A 17,189-nucleotide genomic window follows, 5' to 3' on the forward strand; every position below is an offset into this window, starting at 1 on the left:
ATGAACCGCTCTGCTCTTAAGGGCAGGAAGCATGGTCCAGCCCTATCCTGGAAAAAGACGAAGAAGTTCTATCCCTGAGCTGTGCTTGTGCAGTCCCATGGTGACTGGGAAGCTGAATGCATCTGCTTCACTCATAGCCTTTAAAAAATCTTGAGGAATGCTCTGTTGAACCGAATGCTTCAAAAAGGGGGGAAAAAAAAGATGTTAACGCTTATTTCTAAGAAATGTAGCATATTGCGGTTTTGGCTATTAAATCTAAATCTATTCTAACTCCCTCTGTTGTCTCCATCCATTCAGAAAAACAGAGCCAAAGGAGAATTTCCTGGGCAGGAACCAAGGGACGTGTCTAGGGGAGCAGCAGACCAGGTTGCTTCCCCTTGCCCTCCCTCAAAAGCAGAAGCCATGGTGGCAATTTCTGTCAGTAACAAATGTTACTGCTACTCTGGCTTTTAAAAGTGACAGGGAACAGGGCTTTTACTCAGGACTTTGATAATTACTCTGCATATAGAGTGTTGTAAAACCCCTATAATAAATTTGACCTAGTTTCTTAAATAAAAGCGGCTACATAAAATTACATATATATATATATATTTTTTTTTTTTCTATTTGTTTTTCTTCTTCCAGTTAACAGTCATTTAGACTTAGATGCACGGACCAAACCCGAGACCCAGCCTCGCCCCTACTTCCCAGCACGCCTTCCTGGGTGTAACTTCCTCCTCCAGGAGAGCTTCGGGAAGTAGGGAGGCTGGCGCAGCAGCAATCAGGAGCCAAGGCACAGGCACAGCTAGGGTAAACTGAGTTGTGTGGGACAGGCTGCACTGACCAAGTGGAGTCACGGAACCCGGCCCCGCCCCAGGCAGGGGTTTCCCGGTCACCCTCAAGTTCTCCCATCCCTCAGTTAGAGCTTTGAAAGGCACATCCAGAAATGTTGCATCCAGGGTGAGGATAAGCTACACACAGTTGCTACACAAGGGTTAAGGGGCTCGAAGACCCCCGGCACAGAGCAACGAGGCTAGGAGGCCATCCGTGCCCTGGCCTGGCGGCAGGGGGTGGCAGGGGAGAGCTCCGGGATCCAGCCTGCTCCGGTGGAGGACCAGGGCTGTGGTCAGTAACACACATACTCCCCAGATCTTTGGATCTCGCGTAGCAGCATCTTCCTTACATACAAAGGTTTCTGTAGCCAACAAAGCTGGGAAGAGTACACTCCTGCACGCAGCTGCCGCCCGTTTCCTCTCCCAGCGCAGGCCGTTTCCTGCACGAGGGCACAGAGCACGTGTCGTGAGTCTAAACTGTATTGCACATGCCAACAGTTTAGAAAAGATTTCCTGCAGTCAGACTCGAGACCTCCAGTTCTAGAATCCAAGGAACTTAGCCCCAGCCCTACCCAACAGTTTTGCCCCTTGGTTGTCTTTACAGAGGAGAGAGTCCTAGGTTTTCTCCCCCACAGGAGAGGAACCCAGACCACTCTGGAGGGCAGAGGTCAGGGACCCAGGCAGCTGCCCACCTTACAGGCCCCTGGGCTCCAGGACCAGCCAGTTCTCCAGGACCGTCTGTACATCCTGTCCGCTCAGAGGCTCCCGCAGCCGCACCTTCACCTCCAGCTTGCCCCCGGTGGGCTTCCTTCCATCCACCACCTGTGAAGGCCACGGAGACGGTAACTGAGAGGCCCGGGGCTGGGAGCAGAGCGCTCCTCGGCTCACGGGTCAGAAAAGAAAGGAGCTCATGTCCTGCAGTGTCTGCACTGGCGGGACAATCCTGCGGTCCTGCCTTCTGGCGGTTTTAGGTTAAGTCTTAAGTAACACGTAAATCCAAGTAAGTATCCGTGCTCCAAGGTGGAGAGGCGACCCCAGGGCTCCGCCCAGTCTTCCCATGGACGCTCCCAGAACAGATGCTCACACTTCAAGCCACAGCCCGAAAGCCACTAAGCCCTAAGCTGCCCTCCTTCACAGGTGGCCCCGAGAGAAGTGGACGGTAAGGCTGCACAGCCAGCGTGGCAGGGCGAGGACTGGAACACAGGCCAAGAGCATCGATCAAGCCCCCCTCCTCCGAGGAAGGAGAGGCCCCAGCCTACACAGGCAGTAGCAAGGACGTGGGCCGAGGCCCACCAGTGGCACCATCTCGGTGCTTACCCGGCACCCTTCTCACTGGACCTTCGTGTCCTCACCTGTCACACACAAGGTCTCCAAGTCCCTGCCCCTGAAATTGAGGGAGTTCATAGAAGTTCAAGAAGCTCTCTGGAGCCAATTCCTAAACGCAGAGCAGCTACACTCCAGGAGGGCCCCAATCTGGAACTACCTGCTCAGCTTTACGTCCAGAGCTGGTTCTGCTCCACTGTGCTACTAGACAGCTGTGCCGATCACAACCCGGCCCCCCCCAAAACGTAGGATGGCAGTCGTCAGACCCTCGAGGGGCCCTCTAGTCCACCATCCCCGGGGACGTAGCGGGGCATGTTGTGCAGAGCATCACAGCTTCCTGTCCAGTGACGCTAGCACGCTGTCTCGGACCCTGTCAGTCTCATACATGGAATGGAAAAGCACCTGGTCTACGGCACATTTACGATGCCTCAAAATGAACGGGCGCAAAGAAACCTACAGTAGGGACTAACGCCCATGAATGTTGGTTCTTACTTGCAGGTCCTTGGGTTTGCTCATCCTACCTCCACAATCTCTCTGATCTCACATTCGTTCTCTAGCCGCTCCAGCTTCAGGTGAGCTGTGCCAACCAGTTTGTCGCTTCTGAAGAAGGACCTGGGGAACCAAGAATCAGCCGACTGTTGGACCGGGAAGGCCGGTGGGAGCCCCGGGCTTGTGCAAGAAAACAGAGTAGGGGCAGCAACAGAAGCTGCTCTGCTCCCCACCCCACCCCACCCCCCCACTCCCCGCCCCGGGCCCATCCTGGCAGTGGCCTGATCAGGGCCTCACCCTTTGTGGAAGATTTCAAACTTGATTCCTTTGCTTTGGATCACCCTCCTGAAGCCCCGGTGGTTTCGGTTGATGTTTAGTTTGAAGAGCTGATCAAATTCTGCAAGAATGGGAAAAGACAAGAAGTGGCATGGACTCACGGCTGGATTTCCCTCTCTGCCTACAATTCGGAGTGACACCTACCAGGCAGTGGTGGAGCTTCTAGGCCCTGGTTTGGAAGTCCACACAATTTTTGTGCTCTTGCTAGATACAGATTATACCAAAACGGAAAGGATTTAAGTCCCATCTCCATTGCCTCCTTGCTATGGAGCCCTAGGCAAGTCCCTCTACCTCTCTGAGCCTCAGTTTCCCCAAATGTATTACCTCTTGAGTAAACCAACTTAAGATAATAAACTGAAAACACTCTGAAAACGAAAGTTCTGCACACACAGAGGAGAGAGCGGGTCGGAGGAGAGAGCGGTCCTCACCTGGAGAGTTTGTGTTCTTCACTACAGCTGTTTTGCTTTTTTGAGCCTGCTCCTAAAGCAGGAAGATGGAAGAAATCAGGAAAGCTTGAAAAAGAGGTGTATAGGGCGAAACCTCTAGGCTGAGTGTTGAGGGAAGTGCCTGCCCCCCAACCCCGTCTTCAAACCCCTCCCAGTAGCCAGACGTCCCAGGGAATGCAGAGAAACTGGGCACAGGGTCCTGGAGTAGAAGATGGGGCTCAGGGGATCCTCCTTCTACCTGAACCTCACCGAGTTAGGGTAGTGGAACTCAAACCGCACAAAAGCATCCAAGTCATCAGGAGTCACCCCTATGATGGAGAAAGGGGAATTGGGATCAGAAGGAGTAGCCGGGGCTGAGGGGTCTGGGCAAGCGCCCAGTGCAGAGGTGGCCCTGGGGCTACCTGAAGGAGCTGGGAGGTTCATTCCCCGGACGATGATCAGATGCATTTCCGTGCTGTTGAGTTCTGAGAAGATCCTACAGCCAAGAAGCAAGGACAAAGAGCTGTACAAAGAGCAGTAGGGAAGGTCCCCTTGTCCGGTGCCTGCCTGGCTGCCTTGCTGGAAGGTGGTCAGGAGAGCAGGCCCAGGGAAGCAAACCTAGCCTGGGCGAGCAGTGGCAGGGCTGGTACGCACACCTCAGACCTCCGTGACCTCCAGTCCCGAGTTCCCGCCACCATCACCGCAGCTCTGAGCTTCTCATGGGCAGGCAGCCACGGCCCACTCCTTCCCTGCGCCAGTGCCTATGGCACAGCCAGCCCCGGACGCCTCACTAAAAAGGCCTATGTCTCCAGTCTCTTGTCCTATCCCTGCATGGAACCCGTTTCCCTTAAGCCTTGGCACCTCACAATCTGGAATGTCTTCAACTCAAAATGATGGCTGGGAGGGTCAAGGCCCTGGGCCTGGGCCAGCTGCAGGATCTCCAGCTGCTTCTTGCGGTCCTGAGCAAGATTCTCAAACCTGACAGGGACAGGTGGGCACGTCAGCACGGCAGGGCTCATCTCCCCCACCCAATAAGCCGCAGCCCTGGGCCCACTGCTCACCTGGTGGTCTCGGCCACGTTGCCCTGGTGCATGAACTGCTTGGAGAACAGCACACATTTCTGCAGATAAGCGCCCAGAGTGACACCAGAGCCCGTAGCAGGACTGCTTAGTTTAGCATTCGAGGCCTGAGCCCTGCCGTTCCTCTGTATGTAGCCTCACCCCCCTTCCCCTAACACATACCCCAAGGCCACTGTTCCCAAGTCCCATCACACTTTTCTAACTTTTTGCTGTTTTCTTTCCTGAGGATAGCCATTCCCCCAAATTCACTTAGCGAGCTCCTGTTCAAAACCTAATAGAAACAGCATTTCAGAGGCTGACTTACGATGGACACACACCCAGACACACAGATACACGCGCCTCCCTTAGTACTCCTTTCTCGCTCCCGTCTTCAAAGTACGTTCCCCTTGGTCACACAACCAGTAAGTAAAAGAGCCAGAATTTGAATCCAGGCCCATCTGACCTGAGCCCTACACCTTTCCCTGAAGGGGGCTGCAGGCACTGAAAGGGGAAGAGAAACGACGACTGACCTCATGTTGCTCCAGAAGCATTTTTTGTAGCTGGGCATACACCTCCTCAGTCTTCTGGGAGAGCTGCAGGTCCTCGTGGTGAATGAGGATGAAGTCGCCCTCCTCATCCGTCAAGGGTGAAGGCACCTGCCCAGGTCACAAAGCCCCTCAGGGGCCCCAAGAGTCAGATTATTCCTCTATTGAGCATAACAAACACCGAATCCACATTACTGTTTCTCCAGTTCCCACTAACCTCCAGTGATGGGAACTCACTACCTCCCACTCTACCCCAGGCCGCCACCACGCTCTGCTTCCCCCTCGCCTTGCCCTGCCTTGTCACCTCTAACCCCAGCTAGCCCCTCTGGCCTCCTGGCCTCCTCTGGGACCACAGGGCAGAGCAACATAAGCAACAGCTCTTTCCCAGGTGTCCCCGCATTCTATCTGCACCTTGCCCCCACCAAGCGGCTGCTTCATTCCCGGCCCCGCCCATCAAGCCAGCCAGCGCCTCCCCTGACTGAGAAGTCCTGCTGCTCACCGAGGCGAGACTCACCTTGGAGAGGTCCACAGGTCGGCCAGCTCGTACCTGCGTGATCTGAGCCTCCAGGCGTTTGGCCACCCGTAGGTGGGCCTTAGCTTGCTCCAGGTCCTGGCCACGTTTCGCCTGCAGGGCTGCCCGCTGGTATTGCAGTCTCCGTGCCTCCAGCAATGCCAGCTGCTCCCGCACTGAAGGATGAGGGATGATGGCTAGGGCCATGCCTGTCCCTCCCTGGAGCCTTCGCTCATCCATCCTTCTCCCCAACTCACCAGAGGGACTCAGCGACTCCTTAGAACTGGAGGCCTTGGGATCAGGCAAGGCCCGAAATGAAGGGACCGCAGGCTTCGCTGGCTTCTTGGCCACTGGGGCCTGGGCTGGGGGCTCATCCTGCAGGTGCCCGGGAACGTGTCATGGGGGTCTGTTTCCCACCCGGGCTGTGGCAGCTCCCAGACCTGTGCTTCCTTCCTAATGCTGCACTAGCTTGCCATGTAACCGGACGTGAGTGGCTCTCCCGTCACGGGCCCTAGAAAACCTCAGAGCTGGAAGCTGCCTCAAAACCTTCCCAGTAGGAAAGCAGGGTAATGGGGACTGAAGCAGGGCCCTGGAGTCAGAAATGCTGGCCCAACTCTAGCTCTGCTAACTCCTGGCTGGGTGCACTTGACCAAGTTTTTTCTCTGTGAAACCAAAGAAAGCATACCTACCTCACTGAGCTTGTTAGTACGGATGATGACAGGGAGTGGGCTTAGCCCTCGTCCGCTACTCCCCCCAGCCAACCCCTGGAGCCTCGGGCCTGAGCCAAACCTCATCCTCCTCCTCCTCTGCTGAGGCTGGATCCTCCGAGGAAGCCAGCTTCTGGGCAGCAGCTAAAGTAGCTGCCACCACATCTTCCTCGGTGCCCACAGCGGGCGCCAGGCCAGGAATGGGGGGGAATCCTGTGGAAGACAGATGGCTGGGAGAGGAGCAGGGGAGCCTCGGAGAAGCACGAGGCGGCTGTGGGCCATGGCTAGAGGCAGACACATGAGCAAGCACTGCCCCTCCCCACCTATCTTGCTCCCAGACCTCCGTATAAGGCCCCCATGCCGAGCCCGCTCACCTGGCGGAACAGGCAACTCAGCAAAGTCCACCCTCCGTCCTGCCCGGTGTGCCCGGATGGCATCCTGATATTGCTGCAAGGGAAGGGGGGACTTGCGGGGACCGCGGCATGTAGACTCCACGCAGGGAGAGGGAGACCCAGAAGGCAAGCGAGCCCCTGAGGCAGCACGAACTCCCGAGACAGAGACAGACAGACAGACAGAGACCCGAAGAGCGAGGCCCATCGCAGCCACAGAGAGGTCGTGCAGCTGTGGGCCCACCTTGGCTATGCGCTCGTGCATCCGCGCCTTGCGCTCATCCCCACTGCCCCGGGCCTGGATGCCTGCCTCCCGATACTTGTTTAGTCTCTGCTGCAGGGCATCCAGTACCGTCGGTGGCTCAGCAGCAACCACTTGAAAGGAGAAAAGAGATGGCATCAGTCTGCTGCCTCTCCCCAGGGCCCCAGCCCACAGTTCCACCATCCCGTCCTACCTGGAGCTGCTGGAGTGTCAGAGCCTGTCACTGGCTGCACTCGCTCCAGGGCTAGGGGTACAACTGAGGGTGCTGTGACAGCCTTGGAAGCCTGTGGAAAGGCCTTCAGATCTGGGGACCCAGAGGAGAGGTGGAAGTGGAGGTGCCTGGTGAGTCCTGGCCCCGAAACTCCCCGATGTCAGCCTGAGCCGGCCCCAACCCCTGTCCCCATACTGACCCTTAGGTGCTGGGGGCATGGCACTCAGGTCCACAGGCTGCCCCTTCCCCAGGGCCTCCAGGACTGCACCAAATCTCTACAGTAGGAGAAGCAGGTGTGGGCATCAGCCAGGGAACCCTTGTGCTAAACTCCCCCCCCAGACCCATCTTCCTCAGGCCCAGTCTACATGCATGACCATGTGGGTCACTGCCCCCATCTGTGAAACAAGGGGTTGGACACAGGGCCTCTGAGTCAGATGCCATACCTTCCCAATCCTCATGAGTTCTCGGGCACGGTCTAGGTCTCCAGCCTGCTTGGCATTCAGGGCAGCCAACTTGTACTCTCTCTGTCGAGCTGACAGCAGGGCCCATGGGTCTGGGTCTGAATCAGGTGGGGCAGAAATGCCAGGACTGCCCGAGAGGCTTGTCTCCGGCTGAGAGGGCTTGTCTATTAAGAAACAAAAAGCCCGCAGAAGTGGCACGAGGGTCAACGAAGAAGGCGCACCCTTTGGGTCCCAGTGCCTACAGGTCCAGTTGGCTCAAGGACCTTTCAGGGAAGGTGCAACTGATGACAATGGGCAGGGTGGGATGGGGAGGCAGGCTCTGAGCTTAGAGACTAGGACAGGACTTGGAATGCCTCCAGGTACCTGACTCCTTGGTGAAGGGAGCTGGGGCATCTGCCTCTGCCTCAGGGTTCCTGTCAGCGGCTTCCTGGGGGGCCGGCCGTCTCTTGCCCACAGCCACTGGAGGTGGAATCTCATCCTCACTGATCTTCTTGCCTTTCCTCACAGCAGCCAGCTGAGCCTCCAGAGTCTGAAAGAGAGAACCAGAAGCCCAGCGAGTCATCTCAGCCTGAACCCTGCCTGAAGATGGGCCAGGAATCTTCCACCTCCACAAGGGTGGTGGGGAAGCCTTACCCACTGCCCTCAGCCCCACTCCTCCCAGCGCTGTTCCTTGGCCAGGCCCAACCCACCTTCAGGCCACGCTCACAGCGCCTGGCTTTGGCTGCTTCACCTGCCTCCTTGGCACTGGCTGCAGCCTCCCGGTAGTTGTGGATCCGATCCTCCAGCAGAGCCTGCAGCCCCCGAGGCCCTCCAGCCTGTAGATACTTCAGTTCAGGGCATGGCCACTCCAGGGCCAGTTAGGCCCTTGCTGCTCCCTCCCTGCAACGAAGCTGCCCCCGAAAATGAAGCTCTTGGATTCAAGGAGAAGGAAGAGCCTAAAAGCCTCAAGGTGGGAGGCAAAGACTCACTGGAGAGGCCAGATGCCATGTCAGAGGGAAACACAGAGGCCTAAACAATCTGTGGAGGCCAGGAAATGGCTGCAGGGGGTGGTTTGGGAGAACAGAGAGGCCTTTGAGGCTGGCCAGCCGCAAGCAGCTTCTCAGGCTCTGTCTGCTTGGGGCGGCTTGGAGGAGCGCGGAAGGGCTACTGCAGCCTTCCTAAGCAAGCCATGCTACACGCATGTTCTCCACAGACACTTTCAGGGCATCAGAGGTGCACAGGATCCCTCCAGAACCTACCTGAGCTGCTGGGACTGAAGCTGTCAGTAGAGCTGTCTGCCCTGGGGCTTCGGTGTCTTCCTGTCCCTTCTCCTCTTCAGAGCCTCCTGGGCTAGCTGTCTCATCACCATCCTGGGGCCCAGCCTCCTTATCCACACCCAGGACCTCCTGCAGCTCAGTCTGGAAAGAGACAAGTCTCAGGAGCTTGGGAACCTCGGCATCATACCCATGACAGGGTACAAAAATAAAGCCCCCCACCCCCAGCAGCATCGCCAGCATCAATCACTGTGCCTCAAAGTCCTCTTTACCAAAACACTCCTTTAATCTGACCTTAAAAGCCTTAAAAACAGTGAAGACTCCAAATCTGAAAATTCCCAAATGCACAGCTCAGACCACACGTCAAAAGAGACCTCACATCGTGGTTAGGAAAATGGACCCTTCTTGGGCAAGGCACTCACTCAACCTCAGAGCACACACGAGACAAAGCCCAGGCCTCTTCCTCAGGCTTGATCACAGAGCCCCCCCTCCCCTCCACACCAGCATGGCAGACGCACCAGCAAGTCTGCATCCTCCTCCAGCCCTTCCTCCTCCAGCCCTTCCTCCTCCTCCACATCCCGCATGCAGTCTGCAGCCAACTTCTCGATGTGGGCCATAGGCAGGGGGGCTGAGGGAAGAAGGTCACAGACGGTGAGGGCAATCAAAGGTCCGTGAGGAGGGTCTTTGGTCCCCTGTGCCAACAAGACACATCCAGGGAGAAACCCTCTTTCCCTTCCACAGCCAAAGTCCCACCTGGAAAACCCTTGCTCTTCATGACCCAGCTCAAAAGACCCTCAGCTGGGAAAGCTTCCTGGGAATGCTCCCTTCTTGGCATTTTTGTCATAGGTATTCACAGACATGCCCATCTATTCCCCAAAGCCTCGTTTCCCATATGTGTAGACTTTTAACGTCCAGGGAAGCTTTACGATACTTTTACAAGGTAGGTGTCACCCCCATTTTACACATGTGAGCTGATAATACCAAGGTTAAGTTTCCTCACATTGCAATCTTAGTAACCAAGATGCAAACCCAGGCTCATCTAACTGTAAAGCCGGTTTGGACTGAGAGAAGTAAGGGCCATGGGTCTCCCAGACCAGTGACTCCCTTCCCAGGTCCTCCCACTGTCCTCATCTCAGGGGCACATGGGATGAGGGATGGTTCTCTCTAAAGGAAAGATTTAGACCCTCAGACGCTCCCAGGCTTCAGGTCTCTGCCCTCTTCCAGGCTGGGGAGGGAGACTGCACTTACTCAATAGCGTCTGTGTACTTACGTGCTCCATGCAACCTGTGCTAAGCCCGAGCCCCTCCGCTCTACTGGGCCCTAGCTAGGGCTAAGATAGAGAAGTGAGTCAGTCTGAGACTCATTAGGACCATTGTCCATAATGGGGAGAGGGGCCGTCAGAGAAGGAGTGAGCTTCCCATCACACAGGTGTATGAGCAGGACGAGACAGCCTCCTGGTGGGAGTACTGCAGAAGACAGGGTATCAAGGACCTGGTGATCCAACTGGCTCCTCCCAGCTGTGAGGAGACAACCGTCTCTACCACCCACCTGAACCATCTGGTCCCAGCAACAAGCCTGCCCAATGCCACAAACTCACCCTGCCCCTTGGGGGCTGGCTTCCTGCCTGTGGCCCCTGCTTCCCCGGTGAGGGCCAGCAGTTCAGCCTCCAGGTCTTCATCATCCTCAGTCTCCTCCATTCCCAGCATCATGTCCTCAGGGCTAAACTCCACAAAGAGCCCCAGCTGAGAGCAGAGAAGGGTTCTTAGGAACCACACAATGAGGACCAGCCCTAGAGCCAGTCTCAGGCAGTCCCAGGCTCCTTCGTTATGTGTGAGGCACAATGTGCAGACAGGGAAACTGAGGCCTGCAACATTAGCCTTTGGGGCAATTATCTCCCTAGTGAGTATAAAGAACCCAGTAAGACTACATTGTAAGTAAGTAAGTAAGTAAGACTACATTGTAAGTAAGTAAGTAAGTAAGACTACATTGTAAGTAAGTAAGACTACCATTATTATTACAGCGTAACAGCACTAGCTGTCAGACACTGCACTTAGCATTCTACATGATTTTTAATTCTCAAATCCTGAGACTTAGGCCCTGTTTTTTTTTTTTTTTTTTTTTTAATTGTGGTAAAACACGTGTAACAGGGTGCCTGGCTGGCTCAGTTAAAAGAGCTTGGGACTCTTGATCTTGGCCCCATCCTGGGTGTAGAGATTACTTAAAAATAAATAAACTTTAGGGATGCCTGGGTGGCTCAGCAGTTGACCATCTGCCTTCAGCTCAGTGCCTGATCCCAGAGTCCCGGGACCGAGTCCTGCATCAGACTCCCTGCATGGAGCCTTCTTCTCCCTCTGCCTGTGTTTCTGCCTTTCTCTCTGTGTGTCTCTCATGAATAAATAAATAAAATCTTTAAAAATAAATAAATAAACTTTAAAACAAAACATAAAAGGGGTGCCTGGGTGGCTCAGTCAGTTAAGCATCTGCCTTTGGCTCAGGTCATGATCTTGGGGCCCTAGGATCGAGGCCTGCATCCCTGAGCAGGGAGCCTGCTTCTCCCTATCCCTCTGTAGCCCCCACCCCACTTGTGCTCTCTCTCAAATGAATAAATAAAATCTTTGAAAAAACAAATGAAACAGAAAAATTATCTTAATCATTTTTTTAAGGTAAGCTCTACGTCCAATATGGGGCTTGAACTCAGGGCCCTGAGATCAAGAGTTGCATGCTGTACCAACTGAGCCAGCCAGGTGCCCCTCACCGTAACCATTTTTAGGCGTCCAGTTCGGTGGCATTAAGTATATTCACATTACTGTGCTACCACCACCACCACCAGAACTGTTCTCATCTTACTCAACAATTCCCCTTTCCCTCCCCTACCCTGTCAACCACCATCCTACTCTCTGTCTCCATGAATCTGACGGCCCTAGGAAAAGGTAGCCCTAGTTCCATCACCATGCTCAGGTGAAACTGAAACAGCCTTAAGTAGCAGAGCTAGCATCTAAAGTAAAAGGCTTGTGACTTCAGTCTATGCTCTCCATTCCACACCCTCCCTTACTCACTTCTTTTAAGACAATAAAAAATGGACTAAGAAGTTTCAGGACTTGGGCCCAGAAGAAATAAAGGGAGCAGATTAGAGGATACACTTTTCAGTCTCCCACATGGGCCAGAGCCCTGTGTCTCTAAGCAGCAAAGCTCTTCCAATGGCCACAGTCCTCAAGCCTTGGCATCCTTGGCTGGCAAGCAAAATCGTGGCCCTAAATGAGAAACCTACGACAGTGATGACACCCCATCAGAACACCCCAAATTTGGTGGCTCCTGAGCCCGCTCACTCATGGAGTGACCGTGGCAGGAGGACGCCTGGGTCGAAACGCAGCCGGGTTTAGGCTCCTCTCCCAGCGCGGCTGGTCGGCGCTAGTCAGAGGGGCCTGACCGCGCCGCCGCCTCCAGGGAGCGCCGCTCGTCTCACAGGACCAGCGAGGGAGTCAGGCAGGTGACCCGGTTTGCCCGAGCCGCGTGGAGACCCCAGGCGGCCGGGACGCGAGGGGGGCTGCGTCCATACCTGCTTCGCAGCGGCCACGCCCCGGCCACCGGCCTGAGGGCCTTTCCGGGGTCTCGGCCCTGGCATCTCGGCAGCGCGGACGCCGGTCTGACGGGGAAGGAAAGCGCGTCAGGCGGGAGGAGCCTCCGGGCCCGCCCCCAGCAGCGCCGCCGCCGTGGGTGTGGCTGCCAAGCTCCCAGCCCCGCACCTGCACCGCCCGGCGGCGGCACCGCGGTGGGAGGCCCCGGCCCGCCTGCTCGGCTTGGGCGACACCAGGAGGACGGCGGGGGCGCGGTCGGCCACTCAGGGACCCGCTGCGCGCAAGGCTGGAGCCTTCAGAACGGCTCCCGCTACGTTACGGCTCGAAATCCAGTGCCTCAACCAGTGGCCGCCACTGGCAGCACAAACCTGGACACTCGTCCCCACACCAAGTCCCGTCGGGCCGCTCAGCTCCGCAGCGACCCGCATTCCCGCTCGGGCTCCCGACCGCAACAGGACACGACGTGACGGGACCCACGCCCCCGCCGCCCCGGCCTGCCACCCCTCAGCGGCCCCCGCGGCCCGGCCTGTCACCCCCCAGCGGCCTAGGCCCGTCACCCCCCAGCGGCCCCCGCCTGTCACCCACACACGCGCGCCCCGCCGGCCTGGCACCCCCCAGCGGCCCCCGCGGCCCCGGCCCGCACCCCCAAAGGCTTCTGGAGAAAGTGATGCTTGTGCTGAGTCATGAAAAAGTTGGGGGGAAGGCGGGGAATGGACTCCCAGAGGGAACCCCCACAAGGGTTCCGGGGGAGGAACCCGCGCGAGGGAGCTGCGGCCTGGGGCGCAGGGAGACGCGGCACGGCGCGGGCGGGGCCCTCGGGGCTCCGGGAAGCACCCGGGGGCGGGGGACGTGACGGAGCCGGGCGGGCGATCCGGGATCCTCCCTGCGGCCGCGGAGGGAGCACGGAGGCCGGGAGGCTGCCCAGGACCGAGCACCTCGCCACGGCCCCGCGAAGTGGCGTCGCGATGGAGACGAGGGGCGAAACCCACGGGGCTCCGAGGCTCACCGGCCGCGGGCGCTCGGGGTGACGGCAGCCCTCGGGGCGCTGAGGCGAACGGGCTCGGGGCAGAGGACGTCAGGTCCCCAGGCCGAGGCGCGAGGGCCGCGGAGCGCGCACGGGAGGCGAAGCCGAGGGACCCGCCCCCGCGCCCGCATCTGCCCCGCAGCACCCCTCGCCGGGGCGGGCCCGCTGCGTACCTCGCCGCGGATCCGACGCTAGCCCGGTCCTAATCCCGCCCGGCACCGCCCAGGGCTCCCGCGGCCCCGGGGAGGCGGCGGCGGCCGCGACAGGAAGCGACCCTGCGGGAGGCGGCTCCCGCCCGGACACGTGACGCCACGCCCGGTGAGGCGCGCACCACGCAGGCGCAAGCCGGGGCGGGCGTGACGTGCCAACAGGTGACTCCAGAGGTGAGGTTTTCAGCGCGCAGGCGCCTTCGGGCAGGTAGCGCGACGCTCGGAGAGACAGACGGTAGTTGGGCAGGTTTGGGGCGCGCCGCTGCTCGCGCACATGCGGCCGCTGCGTCCCGGCAGCGGCTCTTGGCCGCTTCCCCCGCCGAGCTCCCTCCCCTCGGGCGCGACGCCCGCGCCACGCCCCGCGCCCCCCCGCGCCCCGCCCCGTCGGCGTGGGGGCGGGGCTGCCGCAGGCTCCGTCCGGGAGGCGGGACGCTCCTGCTTCGCCCCCGCGGTCGGGGTTTGCTCGAGACCTGGGTCCCCAAAAAACGCGAAGGGGCTGCTCTTTCTCAGTAAGGCACTGCACGTCCCCTTTCTCGCCGGAAGGCGCGTTGCCCAGGTGAGAGCGGCTGGGCCAGGCACCTCGTCCAGGTCACTCCGGCTTGACGCGGAGACGGCTCCCCTGCCCTGCTGACCCAGGGATGTCGGGTGGAGGGGCCTTAACGGGAAGCTTCGCCTACAACAAACCTAGCACCGCGCTCCTGCCGGAATCCTAAAGTTTTACATTATTATTATTTGCAGTTTGTAGTTAGCGGTTTCAAAAATCTTCCACTCTTCTTGGACAAAGGGCCTGTTTTCTTACTGCTTTTGGGCCATTGTCCAAAGAGGTCATTTCACCATTCAAAATGAAGTTTCGCTCTCATATTCTCATCTCTCTTCTCGTTAAAGAAGTTTTCTCTTATAATGAAATAATATACACAGACATATGCAATATTTCATATTTGTTTGAATGCAAGCTCCACAAAGGCAGAGGTTTCTGTTTCCCGAGTTCTCTCCAGTGTCTAAAGCAGGTAGCTACTCAATAAGTAGCTCCTATTTTCTCTAGGAACTGACCTAAATACACGGGTATCTACCACAAATTTAAGAGAAAAAAAAATCACAATACAGTTGAAGCCACCTGTACACCTCTCAGGTTGCAGCATTTTCCCAAAGACAAACTTACTCGGCTGAATTCTTTGCCCTCCTCTGCACGTGGGGATCTGGAAGCCGTCTATAGCGTTTGTTTGCGAGCATCAACATCGTGTCATTGGTCTCACTACACACATTCTTCAACTCCTTTTTCTGCTCTATTTGTAAGCTTCATCCACATCAATACTTAATACTGTATCTGGTTATTTTTCATCTCTATAGTATTTCATAGTATGAAAATGATTCTTTCCCAATTGCTTGCCATTACCGTGCCGTAAACATTCTTGTACACAAACCCTGGGGTCCAGCGTGTTTCTCTAGGGTATATATCGAGAGGTGGGATTGCTGACTCGGAGGGTTCCTGCATTTTCCAGATTAAATATTACCAAATCAGCTCCAAAACAGTGCCAGTTTACATTCCCATCAGTGGGGCATTTGGGTTCTAGTTGTTTCCTATGGTCATGGAAAGGTTTTCTAATGTATGTGTGAAAGAGTTTTGACTTGCAGGCCTCATTTAGTAGGCTTCCATTTTGTTAGTCATTCATGTGTCTTATTGTGTAGATGACTTATTTACTCATTTTTCTTTTTTATTGTGTAATTTTTTGCTCTGATACTGATCCTCTATTAAATCCAATTATAAACATATGCATATATGTACTTTTTTTCTGAATTTTTGAGAACTATTTGCAGATGTTCTTTCACCCATAAATAATTCAATAAGAACATTCAATAGAACGGCAAAAACTTGCCATTCACAAAGTTTAACATTTACCTCAAACTTACATATAATATATATTCCCTAATGTTTATACTTGTTCGCATCCACAACCCAATCAAGGTTCACATGGTGCATTCTATTTAGGCGTTTTGTTGTTGTTGTTTTTTAATTTATTTATTGAGAGACACAGAGAAAGAGAGAGGCAGAGACACAGGCAGAGGGAGAAGCAGGCTCCATGCCGGGAGGCCCGACATGGGACTCAATCCTGGGAATCCAGGATCACGCCCTGGGCTGATGGCAGATGCTTAACCACTAAGCCACCCAGGTGTCCCGATACTGATATTTTTGAAGAGGAACAGTTGCTTTGCATATCTTCCCCTCAATTTTGATTCCTCTGATAACTTTATCAGATTTGGTCGAACATTCTGGAAGGACTATTCACAGGTGCTGTGTTTTTCCTTAGTGCCTGACAGGAGACTTTAGATGTCAGTTCCATTGTTGGTTGGAAATGTAAATGTTGGTTGGAAATGTAAATGAGAATTGCAAAGTTACACAAAAACCCTGCCAAGATTTTGACTGGAATAGATTTGTATTTAGAGACTATATCTCTTTATTTATTTCTCAGTATATTTTCTGTGCCTTCTAAGTCTTTTTAAAGATTTTTTTGATAAATAGTAATTTTTTAAAAATTATACTTTAAAATATACTGGTTCTGTACCTCATCATTTATTTCTTGTAGGCAAGTCAGACATTTTTTTTTCTGTTTTTTAAGATTTTATGTATTTATTCATGAGAGACACAGAGAGGCAGAGACACAGGCAGAGGGAGAAGCAGGCTCCCTGCAAGGACCCCGATGCGGGACTCGATCCTGGGACCCCGGGATCACGCCCCAGGCGGAAGGTAGGTGTCAACCACTGAGCCACCCGGGTGCCCCAAGTCAGTCCTTTTTTTCTTTTTAAGATTTTATTTATTTATTCATGAGAGACACAGAGAGAAAGAGAGAAAGAGAGAGAGAGAGAGAGAGAGAGAGAGGCAGAGACACAGGCAGAGGGAGAAGCAGGCTCCACGCAGGGAGACTGACATGGGACTTGATCCCAGGTCTCCAGGATCACACCCTGGGCTGTAGGTGGCGCTAAACCACTGCGCCACCGGCGCTGCCCCACCCCCCACCCCCCAAGTCAGTTCTTATGTAGGATACTCAATACCCTGAAGGCATCACCAAGTGCCCTGATGGGGCACAGATCCAGGGCCAGCATGCTGGTCAGGCTTTGGAATCAGAACAGGTCTCAATCCTGGTTCTCCTGATCACCTAAACACACAACCCTGGGGAAGTTACTTCACTTTTTGAGCTTTAGTTTCATCTATTAAGCATACTCCCACATCCCTCATGTGTTAATGGATATAAAATATCTAGTAATTGTCACTTACATAAACAATCCTAATCTCCAGGGAGTAAGAGTTCCAAATGAGATTGTCATAATTCAAGTCAAATTTTGCTATAAGGGTACTTTCCTTAGCAGATTATAGCACAGGTGCTAAAGCACAAAGGCCCAAAGAGAATACTGCATAAAGAGAGGCGGGGGTACTCCTAAGGCGCCCGGCGCCAGGCAAGCCTGCAGCACTTCCTGGGCACTTGCTATTTACATATCACCCCCACCCAGGCTGGGAGCTTGTCAAGAACGGGGTCGTTGACCAATTCAACTTGGTTCCTGCCACACTTTCACAGTTGATGACACATTACAGATGTTCAGGAAGT

The 17,189-nt window shown here is 55.2% G+C and overlaps 1 protein-coding gene across 1 annotated transcript; it reads right to left on the bottom strand.

Annotated features, from left to right (window-relative positions):
- Positions 1-571: 571 nt before the first annotated feature.
- On the bottom strand, positions 572-13,697 carry CC2D1B (coiled-coil and C2 domain containing 1B). Its single transcript, XM_041737867.1, has 25 exons — positions 13,555-13,697; positions 12,339-12,425; positions 10,380-10,524; positions 9,301-9,410; positions 8,768-8,926; positions 8,219-8,344; positions 7,893-8,058; positions 7,512-7,693; positions 7,268-7,343; positions 7,051-7,161; positions 6,840-6,970; positions 6,581-6,653; positions 6,289-6,419; positions 5,757-5,874; positions 5,503-5,675; positions 4,974-5,099; positions 4,447-4,505; positions 4,247-4,363; positions 3,808-3,881; positions 3,656-3,714; positions 3,389-3,440; positions 2,922-3,021; positions 2,657-2,747; positions 1,505-1,634; positions 572-1,252 (listed from the first exon to the last, which is right to left on the bottom strand). The coding sequence occupies exons 2-24, from the start codon at positions 12,402-12,404 to the stop codon at positions 1,506-1,508; spliced, it is 2,574 nt and encodes an 857-aa protein (XP_041593801.1). The 5' UTR covers positions 12,405-12,425; positions 13,555-13,697; the 3' UTR covers positions 572-1,252; position 1,505.
- Positions 13,698-17,189: the final 3,492 nt, after the last annotated feature.

This window comes from Vulpes lagopus, chromosome 23, assembly GCF_018345385.1.
Source record: "Vulpes lagopus strain Blue_001 chromosome 23, ASM1834538v1, whole genome shotgun sequence".
Taxonomy (NCBI): domain Eukaryota; kingdom Metazoa; phylum Chordata; class Mammalia; order Carnivora; family Canidae; genus Vulpes; species Vulpes lagopus.